Source organism: Bufo bufo, chromosome 4, assembly GCF_905171765.1.
Source record: "Bufo bufo chromosome 4, aBufBuf1.1, whole genome shotgun sequence".
Classification (NCBI taxonomy): Eukaryota; Metazoa; Chordata; class Amphibia; order Anura; family Bufonidae; genus Bufo; species Bufo bufo.
In genome coordinates, this window is record NC_053392.1 from 586,210,207 (window position 1) to 586,230,935 (window position 20,729).

The 20,729-nt window shown below is 44.9% G+C and overlaps 1 protein-coding gene across 1 annotated transcript in view; it reads left to right on the forward strand.

Annotated features, from left to right (window-relative positions):
* Nucleotides 1-20,729, forward strand: part of KCNK2 (potassium two pore domain channel subfamily K member 2) — a 164,327-nt gene that overhangs the window by 81,567 nt on the left and 62,031 nt on the right. The window contains exon 4 of the mRNA XM_040427599.1: nt 9,976-10,136. Within this exon, the coding sequence (XP_040283533.1) occupies nt 9,976-10,136 (161 nt within the window). The remainder of the gene's footprint in view (nt 1-9,975; nt 10,137-20,729) is intronic.

A 20,729-nucleotide genomic window follows, 5' to 3' on the forward strand; every position in this document is an offset into this window, starting at 1 on the left:
AACAACAGGAGACACTTTATTGATGCGGTAAAAACTTTCCAATCCTCATAAGCAAGAACACAGTCTACGCGTTTCGGACCCTCATATTTCGGTCCTTAATCATGACAAGATTATATTTGTCTGCAGTGCTGCCCAATATCTTATTCATTATCTATCTCTCTATCTCACATCTATCTATCTATCTATCTATCTATCTATCTCTCTCATATCTATCTCATATTTGTATCTATCTATCTATCTCATATCTATCTTATCTATCTATCTATCTATCTCATATCGAACTACCGAATTTTTCGCCCTATAAGACGCACCGGCCTATAAGACGCACCAAGGTTTTTGAGGAGGAAAATAAGAAAAAAAATTTTTTGAACCAAAAGGTGTGCTTTTGGTGGGTTTTGAATTAATAGTGGTCTGTGCATGACACTGTTATGGGGGATCTGTGGATGGCACTGTTATGGGGGATCTGTGGATGGCACTGTTATGGGGGATCTGTGGATGGCACTGTTTATGGGGGATCTGTGGATGGCACTGTTTATGGGGGATCTGGGGATGGCACTGTTATGGGGCATCTGTGGATGGTACTGCTATGGTGTGGGGGATCTGTGGATGGCATTGTTATGGGGTGGGGGATCTGTGGATGGCACTGTTATGGGGGGGATCTGTGGATGACACTGCTATATGTCATCCAAAGATCCCCCTCATAAGTGTCCCCCAATACACCGGCCCTCTGCTCACCCCGCCTGCTCCGCCTGGTTCATTAAAGTGGGAGGAGCAGGCGCTCAACGTCAGTGAGTGACGTTACTGCTGCCGTCCGCTCTGCCTGCTATGGAAGCTTGTTCATAAGTGCCGTACTGATACAGGGGAACGGGGAGAGCGCAGCTTTAGTTAAACTTATTAACAGGATAAGGATTAATGTTTATAAATACTGCGGTGAGCGGCGGGGCCGGTGTAAGAGTACAGTGACTGCTCCGGGCCCCGCCCCTAGTTCCGGACTCCAGCCCCTCCTCTCTCCCGGCTCATACATCGCAGTCTGCGATGTAAAATGGAAGCATTCGCCCCATAAGACGCAGGGGCATTTCCCCCCCACTTTTGGGGGGAAAAAAGTGCGTCACATGGGGCGAAAAATACGGTATCTTTCTATCTATATATCTATCTCTCATTCAAATTATCTATCTATCTATCTATCTAATTATCTATCTATCTCTCATTCTAATTATCTATCTCTCTATTGTTGAGGCGATTATGGGAAGAGGAGATAAGAGGAGAGTATAGGCACATTTACACACTCTGAGCAGCAGATTGTTGAGAAGGAAGCATTCCTTCCCGGTAGTTGGCTGCTCGTTCAGTGGAGGAGACCGCTGCATTTACATGCAGTGATCTCCTCCACAGTATGAGGAGGAGAGGTCGCTATTGCCATCCCTCGTCCTCATACAGCTGCATTGTTTCTGGGCAGCAGATCTCTCTTTAGACTCCACGATCTGCTGTCTAGAAAAGATGATTGATGTGCCTGCACGAACAACAGGATCACCTAATAAATGAGCGTGATCGGTGGCACCTTTACACTGGCAGATTGTCAGGAATGAGCATTCCTTATGATCTGCCCAATAATCTGCCAGTCTAAATCCACCTTTAGGTCTTATGAGGATCGGAGATTGCGTGTAGGAAGGTACCAGGGAGTCAGGTCACAGGTGTATGGAGGGGTCAGGTTATGGATGGTCTAGTATGTAGGGTTAGGCGATATAAAAAATATTCCCACAATAACGATATATATCACAATAAATACCCATTTAGAAGAAAAATACTCAAAACATGCAAGGAATTTTGTGACAGACTCTGTCCACTGTCCTGTCTGGTCCAGGCTTGCTGTCCTATAAAGGCTACAAGGAGACGTTATACTGTATGGGGGCTACAAGGAGACATTATACTGTATAGGGGCTACAAGGAGACATTATACTGTATAGGGGCTACAAGGAGACATTATACTGTATGGGGCTACAAGGAGACATTATACTGTATGGGGGCTACAAGGAGACATTATACTGTATGGGGCTACAAGGAGACATTATACTGTATAGGGGCTACAAGGAGACATTATACTGTATGGGGGCTACAAGGAGACATTATACTGTATGGGGGCAACAAGGAGACATTATACTGAATGGGGGCTACAAGGAGACATTATACTGTATGGGGGCTACAAGGAGACATTATACTGTATGGGGGCTACAAGGAGACATTATACTGTATGGGGGCAACAAGGAGACATTATACTGTATGGGGGCTACAAGGAGACATTGTACTGTATGGGGGCAACAAGGAGACATTATACTGTATGAGGGCTACAAGGAGACATTATACTGTAGGGAGGCTACAAGGAGACATTATACTGTATGGGGGCTACAAGGAGACGTTATACTGTATGGAGGCTACAAGGAGACATTATACTGTATGGGGGCTACAAGGAGACATTATACTGTATGGGGGCAACAAGGAGACATTATACTGTATGGGGGCAACAAGGAGACATTATACTGTATGGAGGCTACAAGGAGACATTATACTGTATGGGGGCTACAAGGAGACGTTATACTGTATGGAGGCTACAAGGAGACATTATACTGTATGGGGGCTACAAGGAGACATTATACTGTATGGGGGCTACAAGGAGACATTATACTGTATGGGGGCAACAAGGAGACATTATACTGTATGGGGGCAACAAGGAGACATTATACTGTATGGGGGCTACAAGGAGACATTATACTGTATGGGGGCAACAAGGAGACATTATACTGTATGGGGGCAACAAGGAGACATTATACTGTATGGGGGCAACAAGGAGACATTATACTGTATGGGGGCTACAAGGAGACATTATACTGTAGGGAGGCTACAAGGAGACATTATACTGTATGGGGGCTACAAGGAGACATTATACTGTATGGGGGCTACAAGGAGACATTATACTGTATGGGGGCAACAAGGAGACATTATACTGTATGGGGGCAACAAGGAGACATTATACTGTATGGGGGCTACAAGGAGACATTATACTGTATGGGGGCAACAAGGATACATTATACTGTATGGGGGCAACAAGGAGACATTATACTGTATGGGGGCAACAAGGAGACATTATACTGTATGGGGGCTACAAGGAGACATTATACTGTAGGGAGGCTACAAGGAGACATTATACTGTATGGGGGCTACAAGGAGACGCTATACTGTATGGGGGCTACAAGGAGACATTATACTGTATGGGGGCTACAAGGAGACGTTATACTGTATGGAGGCTACAAGGAGACATTATACTGTATGGGGGCTACAAGGAGACATTATACTGTATGGGGGCTACAAGGAGACGTTATACTGTATGGAGGCTACAAGGAGACATTATACTGTATGGGGGCTACAAGGAGACATTATACTGTATGGGGGCTACAAGGAGACATTATACTGTATGGGGGCTACAAGGAGACATTATACTGTATGGGGGCAACAAGGAGACATTATACTGTATGGGGGCAACAAGGAGACATTATACTGTATGGGGGCAACAAGGAGACATTATACTGTATGGGGGCAACAAGGAGACATTATACTGTATGGGGGCAACAAGGAGACATTATACTGTATGGGGGCAACAAGGAGACATTATACTGTATGGGGGCAACAAGGAGACATTATACTGTATGGGGGCTACAAGGAGACATTATACTGTATGGGGGCAACAAGGAGACATTATACTGTATGGGGGCAACAAGGAGACATTATACTGTATGGGGGCTACAAAGAGACATTATACTGTATGGGGGCTACAAGGAGACATACTGTATGGGGGCAACAAGGAGGCATTATACTCTATGAGGGCAACAAGGAGACATTATACTGTATGGGGGCAACAAGGAGACATTGTACTGTATGGGGGCAACAAGGAGACATTATACTGTATGGGGGCAACAAGGAGACATTATACTGTATGGGGGCTACAAGGAGACATTATACTGTATGGGGGCTACAAGGAGACATTATACTGTATGGGGGCCACAAGGAGACATTATACTGTATGGGGGCTACAAAGAGACGTTATACTGTATGGGGGCAACAAGGAGACATTATACTGTATGGGGGCTACAAGGAGACATTATACTGTATGGGGGCCACAAGGAGACATTATACTGTAGGGGGGCTACAAGGAAACATTATTCTGTGTGGGGGTATAGGTTGTAGCACATTGGGGGCATATAGCTAGGATATGCCACCAGTATCAGATAGGTGTGGGTCCTACCTCTGAAACAGTGCCCCTAAAGCGAAGGAAAGTGCACTGCATATGCACAGCTTGCTCTCCATTTATTTCTTTTGGGACCAGCAGAAATAGCTGAGCCAGAGCACCACTATTTTTGTCTCTGCCATAGAAATGAATAGAGAGTGGCCACTCTTTTGCGGTGCACCCTCATTCACTTTGAGTTCCTGCACCTTTTAGACATTCAGCATATCCTAACGATCCTGTGTGAGATGGAAATACCACTTTAATGATATTATCTGTATACACAACAGTTATGGGCAAATGATTATTCACTTGCTAGCTACATGCAGGAACAGCGACGTCTCCAGCTGACTGTCTCAGTGCTGAGTTGGGCGTCTCTCCTGCGTCTCTCCATAGGGCTCTGACTTTGCTTCCATTTATCCCCTCTGGGGAATGTGCAGCTAATGTGGGGACGTCAGTGACATTGTCCTCTTGCTGACCATTGACTCCTGGCAGTTAACTGTTCCACTGCCACTGTTGTGCCAATATATACAATGCATTCACAGCCTAACTAGCTTGACTCTATTACTCTGTCCATCGGTATCTGGCCACCACAGGTCACACGTGGCGTCTGACAGGGGTCAAGTCCAGGGAAAAAAAGTGTGGGAACTCACCCAAGATCCACTGCAAACCCCCCCCCCTCCCCCCCCCAAAAAAATATATATTTCGCTGAAAATTCAGTGCAACATTTATTGTAAAGTGCCAGTTTACACAAACAACTGCAAAATTAACATGAAATAAACAAATATATATAGGGACCCGCACCTATCAGACAATGGGGGCATATCCTAGCGATATGCCCCCATTGTCTGAGATGGAAAACCCCTTTAAAATACAATACATGTGAATGGGCTTTTGAAAGCTACGTGTAGCGGAAAAAAAAAAACACAGAAAATCTAGCATGCTGTAATTTGTGTCCCTGCGGTCTGAGCCAAATGTACACATTGTGATCAAAACAAAACAAAAACTCCCCTTATATATAATTTACTTACAGTTCTGAAGACTCAGGGGTGCTGGCTGGCTTGGCCTCAGGGGTGCTGGCTGGCTTAGCCTCAGGGGTGCTGGCTGGCTTAGCCTCAGGGGTGCTGGCTGGCTTGGCCTCAGGGGTGCTGACAGGCTTGGCCGAGCAGAAGGAGTTTGGGACTGTGAGGCCTTTTTTCTCCAAGCTGCTCCGGATCAGTGCTCTAGGCAGCTGGGCTCAGGGCTGGAAGTGGGCACCGCACAATAAGAAAAAAAATTTTTTCATTACACCTCAGGTCAGACCACCAATCAGACCCCCAATGTTAATAAGACCCCAATAAGACCTCAGATCAGAACCCAATATGAATGACCCCCAATCAGACCTCAGATAAGAGCCCCATGCCTCATAGCAGTCCCCAGTGCCTCTCCATCAGCCCTAGTGCCTCTAATCTGCCCCTAGTGCCTCTAATCAGCCCCCAGTGCCTCTAATCAGCCCCCAGTGCCTCTAGTCTGCCCCTAGTGTCTCTAATCAGCCCCCAGTGCCCCTAATTTGCCCCTAGTGCCTCTAATCAGCCCCCAGTCCTCTATATCAGCCCCCAGAGCCTCTCCATTAGCCGCCCAGTGCCTCTTACCAGCCCCCAGGGCCCCATTCACTAGCGCCCAGTGCTGCCCCATCCACAAGCCCCGATTGCCCCCTCCACCAGCCAACAGTCAGTGCCTCTCCATTCAGCCTATAGTATAAAACAGTGTTTCCCAACCAGTGTGCCTCCAGCTGTTGCAAAACTACAACTCAAAGCATGCCCGCACAGCCAAAGGCTGTGCGGGCATGCTGGGAGTTATAGTTTTCCAACAGCTGGAGGCACACTGGTTGGGAAACACTGGTATAAAATATGGAAGAAAAAAAAAAAACACTTACACTTACCTCTCCTGCTCCTGGACGCAGACGCTCCTCTTCTACTGCCGAGGACCAGGAAGGCGGCGGTGAGTACAAAGCCTTCACCGCTTCCTCCTGGTCCTTTTGCCCTGAAAGGGAACGGCATTCCTGCCATGAAAAAAGTGCAGGAACGCCGTTCCCACGCGTTCCCCCTCGACTCGACCCCTCTGTCACACATCCCGCCATGCCTCCTCTACCGTAGGTATCGCGCAGCTTTGTATAACTTAGCATCATAGATTGCTGGCTAAATCCTAATCATATCTTTTTCTCACGTAAGTCAGAATATCAACCAAGTGCGGTTCTTCCTGCTGATACAGTGTGAAGCGTTACTTTCTGTGGGAACGACGAGCGGAGAAGATATTGTTTCATGTTCATTGTAATTCCTGGGCTTGTAACAGAGTGATATTACACAATGATGGGGGCCAGGACGCGTTTTATTTTCTGTTGTATTCTGCTCTTGAGATATGTTGAGAATCGGAAATGTTCCTCGAGGGCTTCAGTGCTGGAGAGGATTATATGGAACTTGCGATCACATCTCCAGTTATTTGTTCAAAGCCTCCTGTAGAAATTGACTCTAAAAAATGCTCCATTTCTTATTTATTAGTGGTTTCTAGTTTATCTACGCTGTAGTTATTATTGTACGCCCTGAATCTTCCAGTGAAGCAAATGCCATTCCTAAGAAGTGGAGTTTGCTAGTGGAGAACACAACCTTTGGGTAGGCATGCCTCGCATTTGTGTAAGCCTCCAAGAATCGAAGGAATCTTCGGGTTCCTTGAACTCTGGCCAGGGGGGTTAAGCAGCTGCTGACTGCTAATGGCCAGAACTGCTTACTGTGCCCACAGCTTTATGTAGCTTTCAGAGGGGAAGCTTAAAACTCCTTAGCCTTGATGCAACCTTGGTACCAAGCACCCCCAGATAACATAAGCATAATCATTTTCTAATCTGCCAGTGGAGTCTTTGAGCCCGTTTTGAAACATAGTTCGGATGCAATTATTAACTCTGCAGCTCTTACAATTATACCTCTTAGGGTTAAAAGGGTTTTCAAAGATTTTTTTGGTGATGACCTATCCTCTGTATAAATCATCAGTATCTGATCGGTGGGGGTCCAACACCCGGGACCCCTGCCGAGCAGCAGTTTGAAAAGGAACCGGCACTCCTGTAAGCGCCACAGCCTTCTCACAGCTCACCAAGCACAGCGCCGTACATTGTATAGTGGCTGTGCTTGGTATTGTAGCTCAGCCCCGTTCACTTAAATGGGGCTGAGCTGCTTCTAGGCCACGTGATTGATGAACGTGTCATTACTGGTCTAGGAAATGCAGAGAGAAGACCTCAGTGTTCGCAGGAGTGCCGTTGCCATCTCAAACAGCTGATCGGCAGGGGTCCCGGGTGTCAGACCCCCACTGATCAGATACTGATGCCTTATCCAGAGGACCGGTCATCAGTATTAAAGTCTCGGAAAAGTACTATAGGACAGGGCTCTGTCCTGGTTGCTCCCTGTCAATTACAGATGAGCGAATTTTCCAAAATGTTCCAAAATTTGTTTTGAGTCCAATTTGGTCAAATAAGCCACCAGATTTGGTCAGAAAAAATTCAACCTGAATGGAGAGTTCTCCGATTGCTCTGAGAAGTCACATATGATACTCTGAGGTCTCCTGGGACTGTATCCAACCCCTTTCAAGCTCTTTAACACCAGGACAGCATTAATAATGTCAGAGTGACAGCGACATATAGGGCCAAGGGTAAAAGGATTTGAGCAAGAGGTAACAAACGGCCTGTTTAATAACTTTTTTAATGCTTTTTCAAAATTTTAAAACGTTTCAAAAATGATTCCTTTTTGGTGGCAGGTACCTTCTTCTCTGTCTTCTTCTGCTTCTCTGTCTTCAGACCTGTGAAATGGTGGCCACCAATTTGATTGATGTAGAATCGATTTGCCCATCTTTACTATCAATTCATTTGTTGTTATCAGTTCTTGGTGTAAATTATTATATACTGTAGGGGCTTATAGGGGCTTTTTGGAAGTACAATATTGGGGTCATCAATTTCTGATTGGTGAGGGTCCAACTCCTGTCACCATCACCGATCAGCTTTTTCAAGGGTATGCAGTGCCCCTGTGAGTGCCTTGTCCTTCTCACAGCAAACCAAACACAGCGCCGTACATTGTACAGTGGTTATGTTTGGTATTGCAGCTCAGGCCCATTGACTTGAATGAGACTGAGCTGTGCCTAGGTCATGTGACCAATGAATGGAATGTCACTGGCCTAATAAGAGTCTGCAGCACTAACCGGTGCACTGTGGGATGCTGGGAGGATAGGTCATCAATAATTTACTCCCAGAAGACCCCCTTAAAGGGGTTTTCCACGCCTTGAATACTGATGACCTATCCTTAGAATAGGTGGCGGTCTAACTCTTGGCGGTTCATAGCTCTCGGGAGAGCCCAGAAGCCTCTTCTATAGCCCGTGACATCATGCCATTGGTCACATGACCTTTGTGCAGCTCAGGTGAATCAACTTAAGGGGCAATACCAAACACAGCCACTATACAATGTACGGCGCCGTGCTTGGTATTCGATGAAAAGGCCGCAGCATTCGTGTCCTCAGCATAGATCAATACTGCAAAGCTCCGCCTTAAAAGCTCAGCCAAAAAGTAGTCAGGAACCTCTGGTTTACAACATTTTGGAAGTTTCATCACCAATATGCAGATTTATACATTAGTTTCACAAAAGACAGAAATATCCTGTGATTGGCCTGGTGATCAGTTCACCTTTGGTGATGATAATTGAAGAGGTTTTTCAGTTGTCTGCAGTTTTCTAATATACTTTATTTTTCACTTTCTCGCTGATGATGTTCGCGGTCAGTGAATGAGAGCGCCAACCACTGGACCGATCTAGTCCTACATTCAGCTGAGAAGTGGATACAGTAATGATCAGGTCTAGACAATACTCTGTGAGCTACGGGGAGTTGTGTTTAGCTCACAGAGCATTGTCTAGACTGGATACAATTGTATCCACTTCTCAGCTAAAGGGCTTATGCTCACGGCCTTGGTTTTGGTCCACATTTTTTGAGGATCAGATGCGGACCCATTCATCTCAATGGTGTGCTGTCCGCATCCCTAAGCCCGTTCCACAGCCCTGCAAAAAAAATAGAACATGTCCTATTCTTGTCTATTTTGCGGACAAGGATAGGACATTTCTGAAGGAGTAAAAAAAAATAAAAATAGCGTCTGGATCTTGACTGGTATCCGTGTTTTGCAGATCTGTCAAACATACAGTATGGGGATTAAAACAGAAGTTTTTTCAATTTTCTATTCCTTTAATGGAACAGAAATACGGAAAACACTTCGCTGATGTGAACAAGCCCTAAGGGGTTCCCATCTCTGAATGGAAACAATAGTGTTCATATTCTATGATAGACCTACAGTACTTGAATTTTTACACAGCATCTGCCAATTCCGGAATATGTGGGCGGATGCTCCAAACGTCTCCTTTGTTTAGAATTTTCATATCTGGAGAATAAATGTCTTTTCTTGGAGCTGTAACAATTGACCTTGTGTTCCCCGTAACCCAAACAGACTGTCACAACATTTTGGTATGGTCTATTCATACAGTTATAGATGGTCACTTCCCTTCATCTATGGTCTTTTAGCGTAAATAAATCTATTACGGTCGTTCTTCATGCCTGTTACATTGTGCTGGGTCGTTTGCCATTGACTTATTGCTGTCCAACCTTGAATTTTTTTAGTTTTTTTTGACATTTTCAGTATTTTCACTCTCCAGGTTTTGGGAACATCTCGCCAAAAACAAAAGGTGGAAAAATCTTCTGCATTATCTATGCTCTTCTTGGAATTCCTTTGTTTGGCTTCTTACTGGCTGGTGTTGGAGACCAACTAGGAACTATATTTGGCAAAGGCATAGCACGAGTGGAAGATATCTTCGTAGTAAGTATATATGCAGTTCTCCTAAGTCTAAATGAGTATTTTTCTGATCGTTAGGCTTACGACACCCAACATGTCTCCTGCTCTCCTAAGGCCACGTGCATTCAGCCATAATAGGTCTCTCATTCTAGTGCATGAGCCCTCTATTGTACCTTTGGATGTCTCCAATTTCATACACAGACAGAAATCCAACAGAAAAAAACTGCATTGTGCACCATAATATGCTGTATGTCCGCCATAACTATGAAGAATAGTTGCGTACTTATGGTGCTTGACATAGTGTGTGTGGCAGCAGACGGAGGTTGTCCATACTAGGGAGCCATTGGATCTATGCACATGGTTCTGCTGTCATTTCCTCTCTATTTCATCCTTCTGTTCGTTCATCATCTTCTTCACCTAATCCTCAAGTCACGATCTGTAGCACTGCCATCCCATCACATTACGTCCATTGCCAAATCCTTCCACCCTTACTTTAAGGGTTGTCCCAAGATATAAACGTATGCCCTAGCCACGGGATAAAGCATGATTCTCTAACTACTGGGACCCCCATTGATCATGAAAATGGCTATCCCTTGAAAATCTCAGTGGTTGGACGCCCACCGATCAGATACTTTATCCTGTGGTTGTATATTGGGACGATCCCTTTAAAGGGCATCTGTCATCACTTACCAGTAGGTGAAATGGTCGGCTGCTGTAGATCGGTGCTTGTCTACAGAGTCTGATGATATCTCTGACTCTGGTATCTCCATATGTGTCGGCAATCTGTAGAAAAAAGACTTTTTATAATATGCAAATTACCCCCTAAGTGCAACGAGGTCCGTTGCACACTGATTGCACCCAGAGGTTATACTACCCTGTCTCCTATGCTGTGCCCCCACCGCTGTGATAGGAAGGGCAGGCAGTGAAAGCATATTCACGCATGGCCCTGAAGCAGGAGAGTAGCTAAAGGCTCATGGGCCCTGGTGCAAGAGTTCAGCTTGGGGTCCTCCTTCCCTCAGTGCTTTGTGGCCAAGGGCAGGAAAGTGCATAGCCTTCTTGCTGCCTGAGGCAAAAATTGAAACGGCACCCCCTCCCCAAATTCTTGATCTAACCCCTTCCCTCCAGCCAGAGGACTAACTTGAACATTCTGGGACCCATGGCAAAATACTTAACAGAGCCCCCCTAGCATGCACTTTCTATAATACTGTGTCTTCTTATGTGGCCCAAGGGTCTTTGGGCCCCCTCAGGCTTCTGGGCTCGGTAGCGACTGCTACCTCTGCACCGCCTATAGCTATGACCCTGCCCTGAAGTATCACGGGAGCGTGTTTGGCACATGCGCAGTAAAGGGATGGAGACCTCTGGGCAGATGGGCAATCTCCTTCTCCTTCCTTACTGTCAATGGTGGATTAACATAGGGGCATTCGGGTCGGCATCTCCGGGCCCGGCAACGCTGGGGGGCCCAACACCGACCCGAACGCCCACATACTGCAGTGGGGCATGGGAGGGCATAGTTCCCTACCCCGCCACCTATCACAGCCATAGGCTTCAGGCCTAGTAGGCCTGAGGCCTATGTGGTAGTATAATTCCGGCGCAGGCATGCGTGATGACATCATCACGTGCCTGAGCCAGGACGCAGTACAATGAAGTATGCACGCCTGCGGCCTGCCTCACCAGGTAAGTATTAGCTGTTATTTTTTTGTCATTTGTTTTTTTGTGGCAACTTTGGGGGGCAAAGGAGGACATATTAATGTGGAGGCAAATGATTACATGGGGGCAGTGTGGAGGCAAATAACTTTGGGGGGCAGTGTTGGGGCAGATTATTACATGGGGCAAATCACTTCAGGGGGGAGAGTGTGGGGAAAAATTATTACATGGGGCAAATCACTTCATGGGGACAGTGTGGGGGCAAATTATTTTATGGGGGAAGTGTGGAGCAAATTACTTCATGGGGGGCAGTGTGGGGGCAAATTACTTCATGGGGGCAGTGTGGGGGCAAATTACTCATGGGAGCAGTGTGGGTGAAATTACTATATGGGGCGATGTGGGGGAAATTACCATATGGGGTAGTGTGGGGGAAATTACTATGTGGGGGAAATTACCATATGGGGGCAGCGTGGGGTGTTTCTATTACAGGGACATATTAGGGGACAATTTTTTTGGGGACACTATACAGGGATTATTACCCGGAGCACAATATAGGGTGTTATTATTACTGGGGGCACTCTAGGGTGCATTATAATTGCTGTAGACACTATAGGGACCTTTAGGGTCATTTTTCTAACTGATGTAAAGTAGAACTGGGCTAGTTTCCCATAGCAACCAATCAGATTCTACCTTTCATTTTGGACAGCTCCTTTGGAAAATGAAAGGTGGAATCTGATTGGTTGCTATGGGCACCTAAGACAGATCTACTTTACACCAAAAATGACCCCAATTATGAGAAATCTAACGTGTCTGTGTAACAAACTCTGTAGAGACGAGATGCGGCTGAAAGAATTTGTCATGGCCTTCTGGGTCAAACGGAGGAGAAGAGGAAAGAGAAGGTCTACTTGACAGGAGATGTCACTGGATGTAAGAGGTATGTGGTGCTGTATTCCCCTATATGTAGAGCTGGCTCACTACTGGCTCACTTTTTTACCATAATCACATGTATTTTAAATTTGGCAACTAAAATTCTAATTTGTAGATGTCACCTGCAGTCCTATGTAACAGCCCGGATAACAGTGATAACTTTCTGTGTACAGATAATGTAGTCGATGTTCCCTGCAGTCCTATGTAACACCCCACATAATACAATAGTTCACTGTGTTATGTGGGGTGTTACATAGGACTGCAGGGAACATCTATGACATCTGTACACAGAGAGTTATGAGATGATGGGGGTCCGACTCCTCGCACCCCCACCAATCAGCTGTTTGAGGAGACCGCGATGTCCCAGTGAGAGCCGCAACCTCTTTGCTCCTTACCAAGCACAGCGCTGTCCATTCCATAGCACTGTGCTTGGTATTGCAGCTCAGCCCCAATCACTCATCTAGGCCATGTAAACGATTAATGTGATGTCATATGGCCTAGGAAGAGACTGTGGCGCTCACAAAGCACCGCAGCCTCTTCTTACAGATTTTTTTTTAAACTAAAATGGAGGGAGGGGCCTGAGTTGGGTAGACAGCCCGGGCCTATCATGCAGTTAATCCGCCCCTGCTTACTGTGCATGTGCCGAACGTGCTCCCGCGACACTTCAGGGCCAGGTGTGGAAGTGTTTTCACTTCCTTCCCTATCCACTGTTGAAAGAAAGAGCGAAGCCTCTGGGTGCAACCAGCAAGCCTCGTTGCATCTAGGTGGGAAATTTTCATACTAGAAAAAGCCTTTTTTCTATAGATTGCTAACACATATGGATATACCAGAGATATCATAACTCATAAGCCGATGCAGACGAGCAGATCTACAGCGGCCGATTGTTTCACCTACTGGTAAGTGATGACAGATGCTCTTTAAAAATTCTCCTACTAGTCTCTACGTTGCTCCGCATCTACCAGCACACCAATGTTGTTCAAACATTGATCTGCATTTCTCACCCTTCCTTATTACATCCTCTCAATCCCGACTGCAGGCCTTCTCTCGCGCTGCACCCACTCTCCAACAGACTCAGATCATCAGATTGGCTCCTCGGATTCCCAGTTTTAAGCATGCCTTTAAAAAGATTTCTGCAAGAAGGTCTATATCACATCGCACCCGTTCTTGGCTGTACGCAACCTGACCTTTATATCCGCAGTGGCTCAGCCATTAGCTGGGTGAAAGGTTTATACTGCTGGATACAGATGGTTCCATGTACCCACTGCGTCACCGCGCCTATTCCATGTGGGTTGTGAGCTCTCATGGACACGGACCTCTCTCATTTTGTTTCTTTGGCTGTTCATTGGTTTTCCTTATTTACTTGTTTGTTGCTTCTCCATTTGTACTGCACTGCAGAATTTGTTGGCGCTATATAAATTAAGATTATTCTAAACATTATTATTATTTTATTTTCTCGCTTACTCACTGGAAGAAAACAAAGGTGGGCAATAGTCCAACATCTGGCATAATTAAAATGAGAATTTTAGTTGCTAATTCTGTGAATGACATTGATTGATTGTATATTCTTGCCCCCTCCCCCTTCCCCCCATTCTCCTAGTAATAGATTTAAAAAAAAATGCAAATGAAAAATGTTTTTATTCATATGCCAATGAGCACTTTGGAGCACCAGGGGACAGGGCTGAATACTTGGAGCACTGCTTTGTAACACCACCTGTCCTCTGCACATTCCTCCCCCCCTTGATTGACAGGGCTAGACATCAGCATGCTGAAGGTAAAGCTGTGTCCTAGCATGTACATATGATATATACTACTTACTACAGCCTTATCATATTCAGAAGATTTATTATTAGGCAATCCCACAGATCATCCCCCCCCCCAGTCCCCTTGTACTTGTTCCGCTACTTGCAGGCTGCGCGGGCATGAGTTCAGAACTTCAGTCATTTTGGTCCGCAATTCTGTTCTGCGGCGCGTGATCCCGCGAGACCCACCGCGGGAGGTCACGGGTCTCGCGAGATCACGCGCCGCAGAAACAGAATTGCGGACCGAAGTGACTGAAGTTCTGAACTCATGCCCGTGCAGCCTGCAAGTAGCGGAACAAGTACAAGGGGGGTTGATGGGTTCCAACTTCCTACACCTGTTGATGGGTTCCTTCACAGATTACAACTGAATTCAGCAGCACAATCTGTGATTAGTTTATAGTTGGGGGGTTTGCTTAATTTTAAATTAGGCTGACCATAGGTTAGGATGATCTGTGGGGTTGCCCAGATGGCTAGGCCCTTCACTGTAGTTATTAACCCCTTTCAGCATTCCCCCATTCACTGAAGGGGGGACTGCTGAAAGGGGTTAATAACTACTGTGAAGGCCCCCACCCCGTGGTGATGAGGGCGTGGCTTCATGGGGCGAGGGCGTGGCTTCACGGGGGCTTGTGCCCCAGATGTCTTCAGATCCTAGCAATGCCCCTGCTTAGAAAGCTAATACATATTAACCGGTAATATTAACTTTCCACACCAGTAATATTTAGCTTTCTAAAAACAGAAAAAAATATTATTCTTTATATAGTGAGATTATAGTCTGGTGGTAAGTGGTCAGCCTTGCAAGTAGAATTCCCAGTCCCACCAGAGACTTTAAAAAATTTTCTTCAGTTGTTTTTTTCTCTCTCCCTCATTTAAACCATAAAATAAGGCCTCATGCACACGACCGTTGTTTGGGTCCGCATCCGAGCCACCGTTTTGGCAGCTCGGATGCGGACCCATTCATTTCAATGAGGCCGCAAAAGATGTGGACAGCACTCTGTGTGCTGTACGCATCCGTGGCTCCGTTCCCTGGCCCCGCTAAAAAAATATAACATGTCCTATTCTTGTCCGCGCTTTGCGGACAAGAATAGGCATTTATATTGCTGGCGCCCGTTCCGTTCCGCAAATTGCGGAAGGCCACACAGGCGCCTTACGCGGTTTGCGGACCGCAAAAAACGGCACGGTCGTGTGCATGAGGCCTAATGCTTAGAAAGCTAAAACATATTGCTGGTTTATTTACAGATTGTATATGACTATAAAGAAACCAATAATATGGACTATAAAGAAACCAATAATACAGTTAGCTCTATATATATTTGGACACTGACACAAATTTTGTTTTTATTACCTGTTTACTAAAATATATTCAAGTTATAGTTATATAATGGACATGGTCATAAAGTCCAGACTTTTAGCTTTCATTTGAGGGTATCCACATTAAAATTGGATGAAGGGTTTAGGAGTTTCAGCTCCTTTACATGTGGCACCTCATTTACATGTGGACCAAAAGTAATTGGACAATTGGCTCAAAGGCTGTCTCATGGGCAGGTGTGAGCAATTCCTTCATTATTTCATTCTCAATTAAGCACATAAAAGGCCTGGAGTTAATTTGAGGTGTGGTGCTTGCATTTTGAAGATTTTGCTGAGAGTAAACATGCGGTCAATGAGCTCTCCATGCAGGTGAAACAAGCCATCCTTCATCTGCGAAAACAGAAAAAACCCATCCGAGAAATTGCTACACTATTAGGAGTGGCAAAAATCTACAGTTTGGTACATCCTGACAAAGAAAGAAAGCACTGGTGACCTCAACAATGCAAAAAGACCTGGACGCCCACGGAAGACAACAGTGGTGGATGATCGCAGAATAATTACCATGGTGAAGAGTAGTGATGAGCGAGCATGCTCGGCCAAATACCTGTTCGACTCAAGCATCGCTATGCTCGGCAGATCCGAGTGCTCGGCCGAATAATTCGGGTGCTCGAATACAATTTAAAAGGTTTCTACCATCAGATTTTGTGATATGTAGCTGACTGACACTAGCGATGTGCTAGTGTCAGAAATACATAACAGTGTTCTTTTTTTACTTCTGTCTGCGGCCGTTCAGCTAAAAAACGTACTTTTATCAATATGCTAATGAGCCTCTAGGTGCTATGTGGGAGTCGATTCAGCACCTAGAGGCTCCGTCTACTGACCATTTATGCCGCCCATGTCGTCCCTCTAGCCCGCCTCGCTCCTCTTGACTGACGGACGATTTCCCAGCATCTCAGTCTAAATCCTGCGCCGTCTGCTTCTGTATTCGGCGTAGGCGCAGTGACTGTCGGACGCGCTCCTGGTGCCGGCTTCCTCACTGTGCCTGCGCCGAATACAGAAGCGGAAGGCACAGGCGCGGGATTTAGACTGAGATGCTGGGAAATCGGCCGTCAGTCAAGAGGAGCGGGGCGGGCTAGAGGGACGACATGGCCGGCATAAATGGTCAGTAGACGGAGCCTCTAGGTCAGGGATGCTCAACCTGCGGCCCTCCAGCTGTTGTAAAACTACAACTCCCACAATGCCCTTCTGTAGGATGATAGCTGTAGGCTGTCAAGGAATGATGGGAGTTGTAGTTTTGTGACAGCTGGAGGGCCGTAGGTTGAGCATGCCTGCTCTAGGTGCTGAATCTACGCCCACATAGCACCTAGAGGCTCATTAGCATATTGATAAAAGTAAGTTTTTTAGCTGAACGGCCGCAGACAGAAGTATAACAAGAAACACTGTTATGTACTGCTGACACTAGCACATCGCTAGTGTCAGTCAGCTACATATCACAATATCTGATGGTAGAAACCCTTTAATATAATCGAAGTCAATGGGAGAACCCCAGGCACCCCCAGCTCGGAAGAGAAGAGGGTGTCTGGTTCCTATAAAAAAAGGTTAGAAATTGATGGAAACACCGTCAAAAAGGTTTGGCAACAGCATTAAGAGGATAGCTGGATGCATCTTAGACTCCTATGATGTACGACATACAATAGACAACCAAACAAAGGCTATATGCCAAAAGCCAGTAATGTACAAGCCATCCATCTATCCATGAGGCAGATAACAGCCAGCATACCTTACAATGGCAGCCTTGTGCACTATGAGATATTCTAAACCAGCTCTCATTTGACTGAGAACCAGTAAACCTCAAAGTTATTTAGCATCTGTTGGATGTCTTGGGTGGACCTGCACACCTAGATCAATATCATTAGGGTGACAAAGAGTTTTCAGATTGTCCTAACATAATATTCAATAACCTTTCTATACAGTTTTGTCATATAAAAACTCATTTCCATAAACATGGGCATATGTGAAAGACAAGCAAATGAGCAGAATCTGCCTTGTTTTTCAGCTGTCATAAGACTATGAAAACCAATAGAGGGCGCTATTGAGTTATGAACAGCGCCCTCTATTGGTTTCACAGTCTTATGACAAGACAAATATTCTTGTCAGAAGACTATGAAACCAATAGAAGGCGCTGTTCATAACTCAATAGTGCCCTCTATTTGTTTCATAGTCTTCTGACAAGAATATTAGACTGAGTCTTATGACAAACTTATTAGTGTAGTCTTTTGCATGGAAAATTCGCGATTTAGAATATTCGCGATCTACACTAGGATGATATCTGACACTGGGAAAGCTGGGTAATAACTCAGTGATAAAATCTAAAACTGGGAAAGCTGGGTAATAACTCACGATCTACACTGAGGTATTACCAAGCTTTTCCAGTGTCAAATATTATCACTGACTTACTACATAATTATTACATAATATTCGCTATATTGCTATAGATTCGTTTTTTTGAATATTACGAATATTCAAAAAAACTAATATATAGCAATATAGCAAATATTATGTAATAATTATGTAGGAAATCAGTGATAATATTTGACACTGGAAAAGCTGGGTAATGACTCAGTGTAGATCGCGAGTTATTACCCAGCTTTCCCAGTGTCAGATATCATCCTAGTGTAGATCGCGAATATTCTAATCGCAAATTTTCCATGCAAAAGGCTATACTAATAAGCTTGTCATAAGACTCAGTCTAATATTCTTGTCAGAAGATTATGAAACCAATAGAGGGCGCTATTAAGTTATGAACAGCGCCCTCTATTGGTTTCATAGTCTTCTGACAAGAATATTTGTCTTGTCATAAGACTGTGAAACCAATAGAGGGCGCTGTTCATAACTCAATAGCGCCCTCAATTGGTAGTTATAGTCTTATGACATCTTAAAAACAAGGCAGATTCTGCTCATTTGCATGTCTTTCCCATATACCCATGTTTATGCAAATTAGTTTTTACATGACAAAACTGTATAGAAAGGTTATTGAATATTATATTAGGACAATCTGAAAACTTTTTGTCACCCTAATGATATTGATTTAGGTGTGCAGGTCCACCCAAGACATCCAACAGATGCTAAATATCTTTGAGATTTATTGGTTCTCAGTCAGATGAGAGCTGGTTTAGAATATCTCATAGTGCACAAGGCTGCCATTGTAAGGTATGCTGGCTGTTATCTGTCTCATGGATAGATGGATGGCTTGTACATACCTGGCTTTTGGCATATAGCCTTTGTGTGGTTGTCTATTGTATGTCGTACATAATAGGAGTTAAGACACATCCAGCTATCCTCTTAATGCTGTTTCCAAACCATTTTAATGGTGTTTCCATCAATTTCTAACCTTTTTTTATAGGAACCAGACAACCTCTTCTCTTCCGAGCTGGGGGTGCCTGGTTGTTTCCCATTGACTTCCATTATACTCGGGTGCTCGGACGAGCACACGAATATAGCAATGTGTTCGGGCCGAACACCCGAATACTTTAGTGCGCGCTCATCCCTAGTGAAGAGAAACCCCTTCACAACAGCCAACCAAGTGAACAACACTCTCCAGGATATAGGCGTATCAATATCCAAATCTACCATAAAGAGTCTGCATGAAAGTAAATACAGAGGGTTCACTGCACCGTGCAAGCCACTCATAAGCCTCAAGAATAAGAAGGCTAGATTGAACTTTGCAAAAAAAACATCTTAAAAAACCAGAACATTCTTTGGACAGATAAAACCAAGAACAACCTCTACCAGAATGATGAAAAGAAAAAAGTATGGCGAAGGCAGGGTACAGCTCATGAGCCAAAGCATACCACACCATCTGTAAAACACGGCGGAGGCAGTGTGATGGCTTGGGCATGCCTGGCTGCCAGTGGAACTGGGTCCCTAGTGTTTATTGATGATGATTTCAACCAAGTATTAGAAATTAACATTTTATTTACAATTATTTAATTTGTCCAATTACTTTTGAGCCCCTGAAATGAAGGGATTGAGTTTAAAAAAATGCTTTAGTTCCTCACATTTTTATGCAATCATTTTGTTCAACCCACTGAATTAAAGCTCAAAGTCTGAAATTCAACTGCATCTGAATTGTTTTGTTCAAAATCCATTGAGGTAATGTACATAACCAAAATTATAAAAATGTTGTCTCTGTCCAAATACCGGTATATATGGACCTAACTGTATGTATTAGCTTTCTAAGCTATTACAATATAGTAAGGCTATAGCCTTTTATTATATGATAAATGAGGGAGAAAAACAATATCTGAAGAAAAAACGAATCTAAAAATTTGTCCCAATATTTCAACTTGGGATCTCTACATGCAAGGCTCACCACCTAATTCCAGGCTACAGCCTTGTCACATGTGCAATTGAGGTTATGCTATACTTAGAAAGCTAACACAAATTACTGATTTCTTTCTAATTATATATTGTGCCTGTGAATAAACCAATAATATGTATATTACAATTCTAAGCATAGAAATCCACTCTTCTCATTATGATAAGGATATGGTAAGTGGTCTATATAAGTGGTCCCCAACCGCCAGGCCGCGGCCCAGGACCTGGCCCTGGAAGATTGTTTGCTGGGCTGCAGCAATACAGAGGAGCGGAGGCGCCCGACGCGCACATCACACACAGCGGGCTGCCGTACAGCAGGATGGAAGGAGAGCATTCCTTCGTTCCAACTGTTATGCCGCCAGCCACTGCCACCAATAAGTAGAGAGTGGGTGGACGAGGGGATGGACTGCGGCTACTGTGCCACCAATGATAATTAACCAGAGAACCTTTCATGGGTCCGGACTTTATTAACTAAGTAGCAGGACATGTAGAGCGGCGCCCAGGGATCTCCCTGCACTTACTATTATTCCTGGGTGCAGCTCTGTTCGCCCCGCTGTGGCCCCTG